Below are 18,278 nucleotides of genomic sequence, written 5' to 3'. Positions count from 1 at the left end.
CTGTTGCTAAGAGGGCTGAGCAGTGACCCTGGGAAGGACACCCTGTGACTTCCGTTACACAAATGAGACATGACAGCCTCAGCCCGTGCTGGTCCCCTTCCTTCTTCTCTGCTTTTCCATTGAGACTCCTGGCTTACTTCTAGTCATCCTCTCTTCTCAGAGTCTGGAACAGTCTTCCCGACCTCCCCGAGTGGCTCAGTTTCCCACACACAGCCTCCACTGTCCCCGTCACTCATTTTCCTTCTCAGTGTTCATCTCACTGTGCTGGGTCTGTCTTTCTCACAGTATTCACAAAATTGAAAGGGACCACTTCCTTGGGCAAGGATTGAATTGATTTGATTGTTGTCCATCTTAGTCTAGAGTAGGTGGTCAATAAATATTGCATGCATGAATGGATGGGTGAATAAATGGTTGGGTGGGTGGATGGATGGATGGATGGATGGATGGATGGATGGATGGATGGATGGACAGATGGATGGACTGCCAACCAGGCAGACAAATTGATGGAGGGATGGATGGAAAGATGGGTGGATGGATGGATGCATGAACAAATGGAAAGTTAGATGGAATGCATATTAAGAGTGCTGGAAAATGGCTATTATGTCTCAATAAAATTTCTTGCTAATATATTTATATAAGAGTTCAAGAAAAAGTTGCATTTTATAATTTAGAGCAATGTATTTTAGTTACAATCGCTTCTTTGATTGCATCCTGAAAATGCCTCCCTTCAATTTTGATAAGGTAAAAAAAATCAGGGTTATTGTTTTTTTTTCCCAAAGCTTCCCCAGATTCATCACTTTTACAAGAAACCTTTCAGCTCTGATGCATTCGATGAAACAAAAATGAAACTGTGAGCACATATTTTTACAGCAAGCAATTTTGATAGGGATAATTGCTGTCCATCTGAACTTCTGGGTGGATGCCTATTGGCTGGCCACATTACTTTCCTAGGCAAGTCTTTGAGACGGTAGTAGCATCCAGATGCCATTCTCTGCTAAATGCTGGAAAGAGAATTGAAAGTATCCCTCCTTCAGCTCCCTTCTCATCACCCACCTGCCCTGCGACTCTGGGGAAACTCATTAAGCTTCTACCCTGTTAACCCTTGCATGGCACAACAGGTACCAGACAGACAATAGGCAGGATGAAAGCACCCCACTGCCATCCACCCAGTCTGTGGCACCACAGGCTGGTACAAGCAGCAAAAGCTGGAGTCCAAGCATCGTCCTGAAAGAAACTCTGGTGGGTGCAGCCCGGTGACCCTGAGCAACATGCTCCCAACAGAGAAGAAAGCAGTCGAACCTTAAAAAAATAAACACCCACACCCACAGCCACAGGCCACATCACCATGTTACAGTAAAAAGTGAACTACATATACAGCAGGGGTCCCAGAAGATTATGACAGGGCTGAACATTTCCCACTCTGTAGTGATGTGGCCCTTTAACCTTGTAGTGCAGCACGTGACTCAGGTTGGTGGCGATGCTGGCGTCAACACACCTACTGTGCTGCCAGTCATATAAAAGTAGAGCACATACAGTTACATACAGGGTCCTCTATCATGATGATGAACAACTGGTTTATATTTACTACGCTGTTCTTTAATTGTTGTGTTAGGGTGTCTTCCTGCTAGTTATTTCTTTAAAGTCGACTGACACAGCCCGTCAGGTGACACCAGCCCCAGCCTTGTCCATCTCGCGGTGACACGTCCCTTCGTGTCGTCATTTCCTCTCTCTGCTTGGTCTACACTCGGGTGGCTTTGTTCGCCATGGCCTAGGAGCAGCAGCTGTTCTGTGCGTCCGCTAGGCTGCACCACCAACGTTTCTGCAGGTGTACTCCGTGCCAATCCCATTCCTCCAAACACATTCCATCATTCTGTGACGTGGGACTCCGTATCCACATGAATGTTGCACATTTCCAATTCCGCTATCCCACTGAGAGGACGTGTGGCCATGGCCAGCTCCCTCGACATGCAACAGAGGCCAGTTGACCCCTCACAGCGCTGAATCCTCACCAAGGACTTTACGCTCGATCTATAGTGTTCAGCGATGGTGTCTGGTTCTTTAAAAGCCTTGTGTGATGCTACAGCGCTCAGACCCCCCAACATGTGCTCTGTGGCTGACATTTCTACATCAGCTTCCTTCTGTGGCCCTCAGGGATTCTTCTCCTCCAGCCTTTGGGGGCTGTGGGGACATGACACTGCTCTGGTCTTGCTGCCCTGAGGCCCTTTTCAGATAGGACCAGATGTGGCCTCACCTGCCAACACGACTGGATAGACCATGCGTGGGGCCCAGTGCAAGATGGAAACGTAGGACCCTTGTTCAAAACAATCACAAAGTTGCTTAGGGCCTTGCTAAGTTGCCGAGGCTGACTTTGAACTAGAGATCCTCCTGCCTCAGCTTCTTGAGCCACCTGCATTACAGGGGTGCACCGCCATTTGGCGAGACCTGTCTCTAAATATGAAAAAGGGCTGGGGAATGTGGCTCAGTGGTTAAGCCACCCCTGGGTTCAAATCCCCAGTACAAAAAAAAAAAAAAAATTAAAGACCCAAGGCCAGTGGCACTGAACATCACAAGCACAGTGCCCAGACTGGAAGAGTCTGTACGACACACTTGACAAAAACGCAAGTGGAGAGAGAATGAGTTAATCTCTGCACGATCCAGCATTCATTAGCACTCTGACTGGGCCATAAATCACATTAAATGGGAGTGTTTTCAGCTGCTCTGATAATGACCTCGTGCCTCCTGGTGGGGAATGAGGGTCTGCCTTCGTTGGAGGGAAGGGGGGCCTTCTGGGGAGGAATCCTGCCATGTGGGGAGGAGGCCACCAGCAGCTCCCCTCAGGCTCCTCCTGCATTAGGAGAGCCTGGGAGGCCAAGGGGAGGGCAGGGAGGGGAGGGGGCAGGGGGAAGAGCCAGCCCCATGGCAACCTCCCACGCACAGGCAGCTGCCAGCGCCTGGCCTGGCTCTACGAAGAGCCTGTGCAGGGAGGGGTGGGCTGGCCGCGGACCTCACCTTCTCCTGTCCCAGATGTGGGCCACCCCAGGGCAGCACAGGGCTCCAGGGGCTGACCAGGCCTTTTCTCCCAGTGACTACAGCCTGACAAGGACAAGAGGCCCAGTCTGCAGCCATGACCTTGATGCCCACGTGTACAAGGGACCCAGACAGGGAGCTCCAGCCTCCACACTTGGAAAGGTGACTCCGTAGGGGTTTTCACCTGCTGAGGCTTCCTGTGGCTAAATGTCCTCAGCCCTTCCCACAGACTGGGGACAGGCTGCAGCCAAGGGGTGGCCTTTCCAGGGGGACACACTGTAGGGGAGAGGTAACTCTGCCTTCACGAGTGATCCAAATGGACGGAAGACCATGAAGCCCCCAGAGGCTGAGCTGGCCACTAGCCAGGTGGCGGAGACTGATAGGGAGGACAACCACCTTCTTCCTAGGGTGCTCCTGTGCTCCAGGGACAATTTGAGAACAAAAATAGACTGAGGTAAAACCACCCTCCAAGAGCAGAGGTCATTCCAAGAAGCAAGTTGCCCAGAGAGGACACCAGATCCAAGGGAGGGCCTTGGGAAAGTGGCTTAAACTCTGTATAGCGTGTCTCCCCAGACAGCTAAGATCCCGGGGGCACAGCCTTGTCTGTCATGTCCCCAGGGTCTATACAGCAGCAGCTCCACAGATGTGTGTTGGATGAATGAGTGAATCAGGGACTCTCAGCAGGTAGCGCAAGTACCCGGATGGCGGCGACCAGCAGCATTCACTCCTTGGAAGAGAACCAGATTTGAAGAAGGGAGAGACCCGGCCAAGTCTTTCTTCCTGGGTTCCCGGGGGAAATTAAACATTAATTAAACATTAAAACCCCCCTCCAGCCCCAGCAAGGTGTTCCTAGGAGGTCGTCTAGACAGTTCTTCTCCAACTTTAAAGTACACACAGACACCTGCAGATTTGGTGGAGATGCAGCTCCCAGACAGCAGGCCTGGGTGGGGCCCGAGACTGCGCTGCTAGCAGGCCCCCAGGAGATGCCAATGATGCGGGACCAGGGCCCTGCCCGAGCTGCAAGGCCCAGTCGACACTCTTGTGAATGGCTTGGGATCTTCTGATTCGACCTGCATTTAAGCCTGATCTGAACATCCAGGCTGACTCCAAGAAAGGTCAAGGAGAAACAAAGGCCAAGGCTACTCCTGGCCCACTGCGAAAGGGAAAGCCGGCTGGACTGATCATTTTCCCTCCCTCCTGTTCCAGTCTCTTGCTCCCCACCAGCTTTAGCAGCCCAGCCATCCCAGGAAAGGGCTGTGAGCTTGACACAGCCCGAAGGTCCTGGGCAGCCTCCCATTTCTAGCAGAATGTGCCCTCCACCTAGAACGCTGGGGACCTGGAGCAGAACTGTCATCACAGAAGACAGCGTGCACAGGAGGAAGGGAGAGGACACGGACCTCAGGAGCCAGTGACCACAAGGTGTGCTCTTGCACAGCCCGTGGGATGGAGCCTTCAGCATCCATGCACAGGGGACACTGCCTGCGCCTCCAGGCACCTCAGGAAAGCCATGGTGTCCCTGGAAGCAGGGAGCGCTTTCTGGGTGGAGGCCTCGGGGGACAGCTATGTCGGAGCCGCAAGTCCGCTGGCGAGGTGCACCGGGTGTGTTAGTGGGAGAGCCCAAGCAGCCTGAACTCTAAGGAGCGCAGATACCAGGGCAGGGAACGTCGCTTCTGGTCCCATCACCACAGGAGCCACGGAGACCTGCTGAAAGCGTGGAAGCTGAAACACAGCTTCCTGTGGAGTGTCCCGAATCAGGAGCAGTTCATCTCAGAGAAGCAAGGCGTCTCCACCTCTTGGTCAGTTGCCCAGATGTTGCGGTGCTGCTTCCTGGAAAGCGCTGTCTTTTTTCTTTTTTTTTTAACTTTTTATTCTGAAATAATTTCAGGTGTACGGACCAAGTTGCAAGCATGGCTTCAGCAACTGTTACCGTTTTGCCAGGTGTAAAGTCTTCCGGCCCCTAGAACTCGCTCCTCACAGGCCCAGAGGGGTGTGCTTCCTGTTCCTGTTTGTTTGACCTTGATTCTCTCTACTGGGTCCTGCAAGCAGAGCAGGTGACCAAGATCAGGCTGGAGCAGTGCCATCCAGCGTGGGGCAGTTAAGCATGAGAAGGATGCTCCTGAGGACAGAGCACCTCTCTTTCATTCTCCGTCCATCCTGGGGACCTTGAGACCGTCAGTACAAGAGAAGAGTCTACCACGACTCGCCCCCCCCCCCCCCCCCCCGAGCCCCTAGCCCTCGACCTGCTGACAGCGTGTCTACCTCACTCAGGTCTCTCTCCTGATTTCAGCTCATACAGTGGTTGCCCAAGGCCGCTTCCTCTGGAAAGTCCTCCAGATCCCTTATATGCCCCAAACCAGACTTGCCATGGTCCTTGCCACCTCCCACACCCTGTGTCCTGCTCAGTAGCTGCCTAACACTCAACAACAGCCTGGATAGAAGCCTGGGACCAGGCTGGGTTGCTCTGCACCTGACGCCAGCACCTGACACCAGCAGTCCTCCGTCCTCTTCCCTCCAGCTTCCCTGACCTGTTCCACCCAGGCCCTTCTCCCCAGCCTGCCTCCACCTTGGCTTAGGCCACATCAGCTCCTAAAGCTGTTCCTCCCTCCAGTCATGCCTTCCTCTGAGGCTGTGTTGTCCAGATTACAAATCCTCTCAGTAGCAGGTCATGAAGTCAATGGGCAATAACCACTGTTTTATTTAATAGAATCAAAATAATAGGAATTAAAGAAGAAGAAGAGGAGGGAGGATAAGGGTGGATAATGCAGGATGTGTGTGATCAAAGTATGTTATACACCTACCTGAATACGCCACCATGAAACCCATTATTCTGAATAATTAATAGGCACCAATAAAAATAACAGGATAAGCCGGGCATGGTGACATACACCTGTAATCCCAGCAACTCAGAAGGCTGAGGCAGGAAGATCACAAGTTCAAAAAACCAGCCTCAGCAATTTTTAGCAAGTTCCTAAGCAACTTAGCAAGACCCTGACTCTAAATAAAAAATAAAAAGGGCTGGGGATGCAGCTTGGTGGTTAAGCACCCCCAGATTGAATTCCCAGTACCAAAATAAATAAGCAATATGATAGCCTGTATCAGAGCCCGTGGCTCTCAGTAAGTACAGGGTTTCATGCAACTTTTGTCTCAGGGATGTGATAGCTGCATGTGTACGTGCATGTGCGTGTGCATGTGTGTGTATGTGTGTGTGTTGGGTTTCACAATGATATACTTCCTCCGTGGATCATGGTCACCTAAGCTCGAAGCCCTCCTCTCTCTCCCCAGAGTGGAGAGTTGGCCTGCCACTCCTCCTCCACATGCCCACGTCCTTTATAAGAGCCCACTGCAACCTTCCGCTTTGCCTGACCTCACACTCAGCACTCCTAGGGAGCCCCAGGATCCCTCACGTCGCTGCCAACTGCCCCATCCTGGGATAACTGTTTCCACTTTCCCAGCTAATTTTTACCTGCCCTTCAGGACTTAGGTGAGTCTCCACCTGTCCTGCTCTCCTCAAGAATGAAGTCAGGTGCCCAAGGTGGCAGGGCCCTGGCTCCATATCCATGAGTCGGCAACTGAAAGAGCACAGAGAATATTTACACCACAGGAGTGAGCAGACTCTGCAAATCGGGGTGCCCCCAACCCCAGCACCACAGTGCCCATCCTGTGGGTCCCTTACACCTCCAGCCCCAAAACTATGGGTGACCTTCTGGCCCTCACCATATCAATCTCTTAATCCCCTGGAGGGCAGGAGCTGACCCATGCCCAGAACCTGGCCAGGGTGGAGGCTCTTCATAAATGTTTTGAATGGATGAGACAACACCCAGAGTTAGGAGATGTCAACTCCAGCCCTCCAGGTTGACAAGCCACAAGCCTCCGAAGGGCTGTGCCCTGTGAGCCACCTGGGATCATCCTTCCCTGTCCCAGGCATGGAACAGGTTTCAGAGAATGCCTGTCAGTAGACCCGAAGCCCTAGGGAGAGATTTCTTAAGAGATGCCCAACCCCTTATGTGGGGCCTAAGTAAGTTTTGAACTTTTGTCCTGTTCGGTCCTGAATGATTGAGGCTTATGAGCACAGCTCTGTGCATGCAGGGGCAGTGGTTCCTGGGTTTGCTTTTCTGCCTCAGTTCTACAGGGGGAGAAGACAGGAAGGAAGGTCCCTGAAGAACTTTGAGGACTTTGTCACAGACGTGGCTGTGCCCAGAGAGACCCCCAGCCCACATTTCAGGAGGTCAGGCCCTTTGGTGTTGGCCAGAGACCCTCCATAGGGGAGGAGTCATGGGGAAGCCTTGGGCAGATCTTGACAGGCTGGGTTGAGGGCGGGGACAGCAGAGAAGCAGCTCAGATCTGGGAATACTGGGCCTTCTTCCTCCCTGACCCTTCATGGGCCCCCATGGAGAGGGCTGGCCTGGACCCAGCCCACAGGACCCCAGGGGAACAAGACAGACCATAATTCCAGCAGCACAAACTCTCCAAATGGGGCCTACAGTCCCGGTTTGTCCTTCCCGCTGACCCTGATTTGCTAACCTAGTAGGGGGAAACGTGTAGTGACAAAAGGCGAGGGCTGGCCGCATGCTAAGTGTGCTATTTGGCTTCTCAGAGCCTCGGTTTCCTGATATATAAAAGTGGGGATAATGATGGAGCCCACCAAGCCAGAGCCGGGCCGGGCTGGTCCCACGTGACAGTGTCATGGTTGTGACAGTTGTCACTCTAGGTGGACACCATGAAGAGGGAACAGTCAAAAGCAGGAAGGTCTAGAGGGGCGGGAGGGAAGAGAAGCAGGACCCTGACCTGGATCATTCACTAGCTGGTCAGTTCCACAAGTTCAGCAGCCACCTTGTCTGCATGTGGACAAAAAGGGACACTTGGGTACTCCCCCATCCCTCTTCACTGTCACAGTCAAGGGGCTCCCAGGACAGAGGGGTTCCCTTAGCTCAGTTTAGTTCAGAAACTTTATAGCAAGACAGAGGCCACGCCCTGCACAGGGCAGAGGGATCCGCAAAGTTACAATAATGAAAATGTTGCTGACGTTGTTGTTTGGAGACAGGGTCTGGCTGTGTCGCCTGGTGGCTTCGCACTGGCCAGCTGCCTGCCTCAGCCTCCCAGATGGCTAGGATCTCGTGTGTCCATCCTCCCAGCAACTCCATTCACTTTTTGCTTGCCTTCGTGTATCCGTTTGTTTGTTTGGTTTTTGACTCTTTGGGTCCACAGAACATCTTTAATGAGCCTTTCCATAAATGCTCCTAGTTGACAGGAAGGTGTGGCAGGCCTGGCCCTTCTCAGTTTCTCAGGGAAGCCCTCCAAGGCTCAGCTATAATTAGAAGTCAGTGAATTTAAAACTTTTAATATGGCTCTTGAAAGCCTTCAGAGCAGCAGAGGCCTTGGCCCTGTCCACAGACCAGGGAAACCCACCTCTGCTAGCCCACCATCCTGAGGCAAATTCAAGGCCGCAGGTCCCAGGGCCCAGGCTCCCTTCCGGTCGTTGCCATCCCTGCTTCTGCCTCCCGAGCAGGGCTCTGCAGCCTGGGGCATCCCCGCTGCCTGCCCCAGCTTGCTCCTTGCTAGAAGGAAAACACCCAGCAAGTTCATGACTGGGGTGCTGCCCGGGTGCTTTCATCTTGGCTTAGTCCAGTCAGTGTTTTTCAAATGTAAATTCAGTGCTGAGGTGCCAGCAGAGTGCTGGATCATGGGAAAGGCGTCCTTATATTCTTCCAGAAAGTCCAGAAACATAGCCCTTCCCCAAGACCATGATGGTACTGAGTGAGGGGCGCCTCCGAGTAACCGAGCCAGGCAGCCAGAGCCCAGATGAGGCCTGGCCTCAGAGCTTTGCCAGTGACTCTGGTCAGGCCCCAGGATGATCCTCCCAGGACCATCCTCCCCAGCTGCTCTTAGAGCATCAGGAAGACACACTGTCCCCCAGAATGAAATGTGTTTATGGTCTTTTTCTATCACAAAGTTGACGCAAACTCTACTAAACCATTCACTCTGAACCTCAGTCACCCCCACATTATTTCACTTCCTGCCAGAAAGTTTTTGTGGGAAGGTCGGTGGTTGCCACCAGATCCATTTCCATGCATATGGAAACCTTTACAAGTACAGTCACAGAAGCATCTTCTGTGTGATTGTCACTCAGCTACAGAAGGGGCTCCAGGGAACCGATCCTCCGCTGGATTTTTCTGTTGGTTCTTTGTCTGTTGCAATGATAAGTAAGAATGATATTTTAAGGCCCCATCTGGATTTGAGCCACCCTCCTCTTCCAGGAGTGGAGGATGCGGTAGGACAGGACACTGGACTGGCATCTTCCTGGGATGCTGGAGGGCCGGGCTGCCCCAGCCCATCAGCTGTGGCCCCTCACTGACCTCTCTGTACATATTTATGCCTTAGGTGCTTCTCCTAAATGTGCATCTTCCAAGACTCCACTTAGCGAGGCCCTAAGCCTGGGGGAACCATCAAAGGGTTTTCTTCTTCTCAGGAGCAATGCCCCCTGCCCCACCCCACTAACTGGTCCCCCTGGTCTTCTGTCACTCTCTGCCATTCCCTGACTGTTACATGGTTCTCCCTCATTCTCCAGCTTGATTTCTTTATTTATAATGCATTTGACTGCTTTTCTTCTTAATGCCTTTAGGATGTTACAGAGACAAAGTTCAGGGCTAGGAAGGAAGAAAGGCTAAAGAAAGAGGGAGGAAGAATGGGAAGGAGGGAGGAGGGAGAAGGAGAAACCAATGATCTCCCCTGCTTTGAGCTACCTTGCACATATTTTCTTGTATGGTGTTGGTGATTATTGATTTCCATGACCAATGATAAGAACGAGAGGATTTCAGGGTGAAAGGTCAGTACCTTGGGGTATTAATTCCCAAGGCCGTTTGACTTCTGGTCTGAGTCAGCAGTGGATTCTAGAAGATTCCTCAGCCTCTACAGGAAGGCATGCTGCTCTATCACTAATTCATCCCCAGTGTCAACACAGTGGCCAGTGTGGCAGCTGGGGAATTTAGGCACACACATGAGTAAATCATCTCTCTTTGTACAGCCAGGCTAATTAATACACAAACTCCCAGGCAAAATCGCTTTGAGTTTGAGACCCAAGTCTCCCATTTGTAAAATGAACAATTAAAACGACACCTCCTACAAAGCCGTGCTTCAACAGTACACACGAGAAGCACGTGACCCCGAGACATAACCATCCTCTTTCCTTTAAGCAGCCGTGTGTCTCCGGGCAAGTCACTTTACCTCTCTGGCCTTCAGTTGTCTCAGCTGTACAGTTAGATGGTTGGACTCCTACGTTCTCTTACTCATACACGTTGATCAGTGACCCATTCTTCAGAGAGAAAAATAAAGACCTTCCAGTGGGGCTGGGAGGGCAAGGGCGGGGGATGGACCAGACACTGGTCCCCAGCAGCATCTCCAGGGGTTCTCCTGCTGCCCTGGAGCCTGAGGGTCAAGACCAGCCTGGAGCATCCCAAGCTTAAAGCTGGTGTGAGGCCAGCTTTCTTCAAGCTTTCTCAGCACCTGAGACACTGGTCACCAGCCCAGCTTTAACAGCAGGCCCTCAGCAGGCTCCAGTCGTCCTCTCGAGGGCTCTTTTGGGACATGGTCAGGATGCTGCTGAGGGCCACAGGGTCAGCCCAAGACACATGGGCCTGACCTCAGCTTAAAAGCTGCCTTTCCTTAGGGGTATGCCGCTCCCTGCTGTCGGCTGGAGGGCACCTTACCTTCCAGGGCATCCAGTGAGGCGCAAGAAGGGCAGCTGGAGAGAAGCTGGGCCACTGCAGCGCCCGCGGGTGCTGATGAGTGTGTCTTTCAGGTGAAGTCCCGGGAGAGCATGGCCCACGTGGAGGACTCTAGGTGGACGCCCTGGCTCCCCGTCCTGGTGGTAAGTGGCTCTGAGCACCTGCTCACGCTGCATCCTCCTGACGCAGGAGGTCCCCACCCAGGCCAGTTCCCCACCAGCCAGGTCACTCTAGACCTGGTTCTTAGCCTCCTAGGCCTCAGTGACCACAGCTGTAAAATGGGAATAATGACCGTAGCCCCTCTTTCCTGGGGTTTGCCTGAGGGTGAAATAGGATCATGCCAGCCCCGCACCAAACACCACCCTGTGCTCACACGCGGTCAGCGGCTCCCTCTGTAGGACTCGCAGCTGGAAGCGTTGAAGAGAGCTTGTTGGTGTCCTGCTCTCCACAGCCCCGTGCCTGTGTGATGAGTCCACCCTTGCAGGCCCCGCAGCTGAGAAAGATCCAGAAGATCCTTTCTTCCGGCACTCCTCCTGGGGTGAAGATGGGCCACCAGGTGACAAAAGGTCACTGTGTGGAGGCACCCCACCGTCTAGGCTCAGCACAGGAGGCCGCCTCACGGCCTGGGAGAGAATCCAAGATTGAAGCAGACTTAATGAGGGGCTGAGCTTGGACAGCAGGATGAGGAGGAGGTGGCTCTGGTGTCCGCTGGCTGGCGGCAGGGGTGGCCACACCCAGGTGCTGACCTGTGACAACCTAGGGCCTCGGCACCAGTACCTCGCTGGCCCTCTCCTGGACTGAGCCCCCAGCACTGCCAGGCACTTCCTTTCCAAACCAATCGGGCTTTCTGGGCAGACCCTGCTTAGGAACGACCACGAGGAGGCTAAAACCCCCTTTCATGGCAGGTGTCCCTGATGTGTTCGGCCAGAGCAGAGTACTCCAACTGCGGCGAAAACGAGTACTACAACCAGACCACAGGGCTGTGCCACCAGTGTCCCCTCTGCGGGCCAGGGGAGGAGCCATACATGGTAAGGACAGCCTGGGGAGCTCTCACGGGGGCCTGCTGTCGCGGCCCCCATGTCCTGAGCTGGCATCGCAGTGCGAGAGGTGTGCAGGGTGAATAGAGCCAACCGCCCGTGGCCTCTGGACGTTGAGACCCAGTGGCGTGAGCTGACATGAGCCCAAGAAGTGCTTTCCTGCTGAGCTCACATCAACAAGTTTCTCAGGAGCTCTTGATTGTTTTAGAGAATGGCTTTTCCATCATACCCTGATTAAGGGAGTGTCAGACACATGAGTGTCGCGTCTCCCTCCTCTGGGAAGCTGAGCGCTGTTCTCTGTGAAGCACTAAGAGCCATCCAGGGTTTCAGTACTCGGGATTTTGTAGTGTGCTGAGAAAAGTCGGGCCCCCAGGGCTGGCCTGCTGGTGGGGCTTTCCAGGAGCCGGTGGAATCTCCTTCAGGGACCTCAGAAGAGGGGCAGCATCTGAGACCCAAGCGCAGTGGCAGGGGGAGTGAGCTCAGAGCTGGAGCCAGGAAATGGGGGTCTTGCAATTAGGATGAGACAGGTGGCCGAGGACAGCAAGAGTAGCATCTGGAAAGAGCTGGGGTGTCATTGCCCTGCCCGCCGGAGTCAGCTGCTGTGCTGACCCGTGTCCTCTGTCCGCTTCCTTGGCCAGTCCTGTGGCTATGGCACCAAAGACGAGGACTACGGCTGCGTGCCCTGCCCAGCAGAGAAGTTTTCCAAGGGAGGCTACCAGATCTGCAGGCGCCACAAAGACTGCGAGGGCTTCTTCCGGGCCACAGTGCTGACACCGGGGGACATGGAAAATGATGCCGAGTGTGGGCCGTGTCTCCCTGGGTAAGTGGGGCCCTGCAGGGCAGACCCCTGAACGGTGATGGGCACAGGGCCAAAGATCCTTTGATGAGGGTCCATGGGCACCACAGACCTTACAGCCATGTCCTGCCTGCCCTTTGCCCCCTTCTACAATGGTGGCATCCAGGATGGCCAGTCCTGTCACCTCATAGACAGGTGGCCCACCAGGTGCCCTGTCCACACCTCTTACATGGACGCTAATCACCACAGTTTCTTCTGACTGCCCAAATGAAACAAATTTGCTGGCACTTACAATGAGACAACGCATGTAAAACATTCTGGAAGAAAAAAAAAATTCTACATGAAAATATTCTTTTTAATATTCCAGAAAACCCGAGGGTAAAAACTACTAATAAAAATGTTTGAGTCAGATGATGCCTGTAATTCCACCACAATTATGTTAGGTATCAAAAGTCTTCCCCCAAAAAAGTGAAAATGCAATTAGCCTAAAAGACAGAAAGATTAAATCTCCCTTTTTCCAGGGAGGACACATTAGTAAATTTTGCCTGGGACCAGAAAAATACCAACCTTGACGCGGGCAGATGCTGAGCAGCGGCTGTTGCTGCTGCTCCCTCTAGTGGCCACAGAACGTAATGCCTTGCAAGGGTTGCAGAAATGCAGAGCCTGATGGCGGAGGTGCAGGTGGTGATGGAGGAGATGAGGAAAGCGATGGTGGTGGCAGTAATAGTAGTGACGGTGCAGGTGGAGGTGATAGTGATGATCGTGGAGTCATGGAGGCGATGATGGAGGTGGTGGTGACAAGGGAGGCAGAGGCTGGTGGTGGATGTAATGGCAGTGGTCCTGACACCGTGGTGTTCTGAATAGCACGCTACCCTTCACAACGTGCTTGCACTGACGTCTCCCTGGACCACTGTATCGATTAAGATGAGGAAGAACATAAGAAGGATACATCAAAAGAGGACATTGAGCATTAGCAATAAGAGGGGTGTACGAAATAGGAAGACCTACCAACTTAAAAACAGATGGAAAGGGAATCGGCTCTTTACAATGAGGAGACATATTTTAAACTCACCCAGGATAACCTTAGTTCAATTTGTTACTAAGAAGCATCCCTTTCTGTGGCTTCCACCTCCCTCTATCTGCTGGTGCCTATTCCCCTTCTTTTCCCCAGTAGTCTGGCTCTCGCCCAAGCTTTCCTCCCCAAATACAGAATCAGCTGTCCAAATACTTGCTGGACAACCTTATGTCAATATCCCCGACACAAAGTTATGAGTCAAACATATTTTTCCAGTGAATTCATAAAGCAGGAGTATCTAACAAAGAACCTTATTTTCCAAAAGAGCAGAGAACTAAAAACTGACATGATATAAAAATAAAGTTTTTTAGTTGGGTACTTTTAATTCAGCTGTTACAATCACTGGGCTGTAGAGCAGCTCCTCCAAAAGGAACGTGGGCGTTAGAAGAACCAGAATCAAAGCATTTCCACCCAGCCACACAAATATCCTTTGGGACTGCTCTGTGCACACACTGTGCTTGCCTCTGCATGGTACAAATGCAGTAGGATCTTGACATTAGATGGCGAGAATCAGTCTCTGATAATTAACGGGCTTCCTAGAATTTCATCTTGACTCAGTCATTCATTCATTGACTTCATTTATTTTATTGGTGCAAACACATGATCCACAAAAGAAATGCAGAGCTCCAGTGAATTAAGTAGAGAACAGTATGCACACTTTAGCATGTTCACCTTCGCAAAACTAGATTTATTCTGAGAGCTTCCCAGTGTGAGTACCTGACCAGGCATTCATGAGCTACTGTGGCAGCTCCAGTGTTTGTTTTTATAAACCTGTCAACTAAAAGCGACTAGGCAGACATTCGTGAGATGAAGGGAGGGCAGAGTGAAACAAGGAAATCTGCAACCACAGCACAGTGTGGTAAGGCACACACAGAGTTTTCTAGAAGCCCATGGAGGCAGTGGGATCTCAGGGCTTTAGACCTCTGGAGGTGGGAGGGAGGTGATCAGGCTGAGAAACAGGACAGAACTTTCATAGTAGAGATGCTGAAGCCCAGGATCAGAGGGCCTAGGGTTCTGATTGGGTCCATGTGGCCAGAGCAAGGGGTGGAGAAGCTAGAGGTGGGCAGGGACCAGATGGAAAGGGTCTGGAAACCAGCACTGAAGACTTAGGTCTTCAGCTTGCAGCTGATGCAGGTCACCATGCGGACTGCCAAGCTGGAGCAGGACACCATAGGGCTGTCATTGGCAGCAGCCAGGAAAACAGCTGAGGAGGGAAGAGGCAGCCACTGGGACTGGGGAGAATCTGAAGCTGGCCAGTGAACAGTACTGACCTGTTGTAGACAGAGGACATGAGACAAGAGGAGGACTCTTGGCCAGCCATGTGAACCATAGTGCCATTGCTCACATGCATAATACAAGAGGAAGAAGACTTTGTTGGGGAGGTAGAGGCAGGTGGAGGCTCTCTTGTGAAATCTAAGGTGCTGTGGGCATCTAAACGAACGTCTCCAACACAGATGGTAGAGGGTGTGGTGCCCAGGGCAAGATCCAGGCTGAGCTCAGGACTTGGAAGCCATCCACCCGTTGACGGTGCTAGAGCCGCCGGTCTGGACAGACTACTGGTGAGGCAGCTTTGCAGAGGGGTGAGAGGATGGTTGGCACAGTTGACTGACTTGCACTGCTGGCTCTGACTTGGCTACAGGTCAGTCCTGGGGCCACAGTGCCTCAGTAGGCTGTGAAATTCAGTTGTGACTTTGTTCCAGATGATCTAAAAGGAGCAGAATTAGGTGCATGGAGCAATCTGTTACATTTTCCCTTAGAGCCACAGAAACGTTCTAACCAGACAGGACAAGCCGGGGTGCAGCATGGTGAATACCTGTCTCAAAGGCCAGTGCCAGCCTAGCCCTCAAAAGACTCTGTAGCCATGAAGGCAGTTTGCATAGTGCTAACATTTACCAGAAAATATCCAATCACTAAAGAAGTTCCACAACAAAAGGGTGAGGAGTTCCTCGCCTCTAGATGGAGTCAAACAGACTCGGATGCCCATCTGTGAGGCTACCATGTGCTTTGGAAAGTTTTTTCCAGCTCTGGAATCTTGAGCGCCACAATAACCTGCTTAGTCACCCTTTATCTTCAGCACCCAGGACAGATCAAGACCGGAGACCCCAAGGAGGCAGGGAGGGATCTCCTGCAGGGAGGCACGTCTCAATAGGCATCTCCGCATCTCTGTGAGTTTCAGTTCACTCTATGGATGAGAAAACTGCTTAGTCAGCTCCATGTTCGGCTCTGCAATGTGATGTGTCTGTTTAAATCAATCACTACCAACCCAAGGCCACCAAAACAGAAGGCCCCTACTTTACCTCCGGTCTCCAGTGCTGCGTAGTGGCTAATGCCCCCACCTCTGGTGAGCTCCCCGCTAGACTCGGGCAGGACCCTGACGGGCTCTGGCTTCCAATTAGATGCTGTAGGTTTAGAGAACAAAACGAAGTTCTCATGCTATGTCCCAGAGGAGGATTATAAGGCATTCTGGCAAGTTGGCATTATTAGCTCGATGAAAGGCTGTTTTCATTCCCGAATCCCTGTGGTTATGGGGCTGCGGATGCAGATTACCTCCTATTTGTCTTTCTAACACCAAGGTTGCTTTGGCCCTCTCCCCTCCCTTGTGGTTTGGCAGGTGCTGGCTCCTCATTCTTTGCAGTCTCCTCTTTGTATCTGAATGTGGCCGAAATACTCGCTGAACAATGAGCAGCACATGGGGCTTTCCTGTTGGGAAGGGTTTGTGTGGGAGGACCAGGAACTAAGAGAAGGCAAGGGAGAGGTTAGCTTTCACAACTCCCTGGCGTCTCTGCCCCCCTGGAGGAACTTCTGGGGCTCCACACCACACCACACCATTCCCTTCCAACAGGAGGCTCTGCAGGGTTGGGGCCTAGGAAGGACACAGAGGCCGCCCCAGCTGCCAACACGTCAGAGGGAAAATGAACATCTCATGGACCATCCATTGCAAGCTCCAGGGTCCTGAGAAAGGAGAATCTTCAGGAGAAATCTGTATCTATTGAACTGGAGGAAGTCACTCTCTGGATAGAAGATTCTAGAAGCCCCATTTAAACTGAATCTTGGCCTGAGCTATACAACTTAATGGATCCAGGAAGAACAGGGGAGTCAAAGAAAAAAAGGACTACAGGCCATGCCCAACTTATGAAGATCCAATTTTTTTTTTAATTCCGCAATGGTGCAAAGGCAGTATGCGTCAGTAGGAACCATATTTAATGTACATGAGCCTCAAGTCAAGGGTGAGCACCCACTTAATGTGCATGAACCTGGAGGGTGAGCGCTCCTGCTCTGTTCTTCCCTCAGTTCAGCAGTCAGTACGTCACATGAGATAGTCAGTACCTCATTCGAAAATGGTCTTTGTGAGACATGATTTTGCCCAACAGTAGGCTGATGTAAGTGCCCCAAGCTGGGCTCAGCTAGGATGCATGGTAGGTTAGATGTATAAACGTATTTTCAAATTATCAATGTTTTCAACTTATGACTAACTCAGCAGAACATCAGCGCATTCTAAGCCCAGGAGATACAGGGGAAAATCAAAATATGGATCAAAGAGCAGGAAGCTGACCTTTCCAGGAGGAAGGACTTGACCCTCTAGTGGGTCACAGATCCCTAAGTGGACACCCAACTTCAAATTGATGAAATTTTATCAGACGGCTAATGGTAAGCCTGTGCTTCCATTCCTGTCTAGCCCTGCATGAGAGACATGGGTGACACTACACCAGGAGGAGTTAGGTTCGTCTTAAGAGAAAAATCTAGCACTCAGAAGTGTTCTCTGCAGGAAGAAAATGCGCTTGATGAAAAAAGTGGCTTCTCTTTATCCTGAGGTATTTAACTCTCAGGCCAGGTTAAGCACTAGGGCTTCTCAACAGTTCCCTGGCCAACCTAGTTTTCAAAACATCACAGCCTTTGGAAATGGCTCCTTCACTAAGTTACCTACAGCATCCCACAGATGGGTCCAAATGCACATTCAGGGTCAGCACAGGAGCACAGAGTCATTCAGGGCCCCCTTGGGAATTAGACAGGAACCCCACCCCCAGCACACATCCCGATGAGAGCTGTCAGCCTGCAATAGGCCCTTGTGTGTCCAAAAAAGGCCACAGCAGACATAACCCCTCCCCAGGTGCTCAAAATGCAGGTGCTCCAGTGTGTGCCCCGAATCCCAGATGTTCCGCACCTTCCTCTGTGACTTTAAAGCTTTATCGAAGACTGAGCCCTGTACCAAGCCTGTAATAGGATGGCCAAGACTGTGGTTCTACTGCTCAGGAGGGGCGGAGAGGGCTGGGGTGGAGGCTCAGTAGCCGAGCGCTTGCCTAGCATGTGTGAGGCACTGGGTTCGATTCTCAGCACTACATATGAATAAATGAATAAAATAAAGGTCCATCAACAACTAAAAACAAAATTGTTTTCAAAGGGGAGGAGAGCTCTCAAATATTCTTAGGGGTTTCTGTTAATCTTAGCACTTAGAACTTCTATGGAGAACTGGGTGTCATTTATTAATTTGTCCAACCAATATTTATCGAGAGCTCTCCATCCTCAGTACGTAGCATGAGGTGCAAGAAATGCAAATGTGAACAAGCCTTGCCTCCTGCACCAGTCCTGTTAGGGAAAAGGCACGCCACTGAGGCGGAGGTAAC

General features: G+C 51.8%; 1 protein-coding gene across 4 annotated transcripts in view; it reads left to right on the top strand.

Annotated features, from left to right (window-relative positions):
• The window catches only part of EDAR (ectodysplasin A receptor), a 90,681-nt gene that overhangs the window by 51,865 nt on the left and 20,538 nt on the right, over positions 1-18,278 (top strand). For all 4 annotated transcript variants that reach the window (XM_079111207.1, XM_079111208.1, XM_079111205.1 and 1 more), the window contains exons 2-4: positions 10,823-10,891; positions 11,654-11,776; positions 12,424-12,605. In XM_079111207.1, coding sequence (XP_078967333.1) covers positions 10,841-10,891; positions 11,654-11,776; positions 12,424-12,605 — 356 coding nt within the window. In that variant the 5' untranslated portion in view covers positions 10,823-10,840. The remainder of the gene's footprint in view (positions 1-10,822; positions 10,892-11,653; positions 11,777-12,423; positions 12,606-18,278) is intronic.

Source organism: Sciurus vulgaris (assembly GCF_902686455.1).
Source record: "Sciurus vulgaris genome assembly, chromosome: 14".
Classification (NCBI taxonomy): domain Eukaryota; kingdom Metazoa; phylum Chordata; class Mammalia; order Rodentia; family Sciuridae; genus Sciurus; species Sciurus vulgaris.
This window is presented reverse-complemented; position numbering and strand designations above follow the sequence as displayed.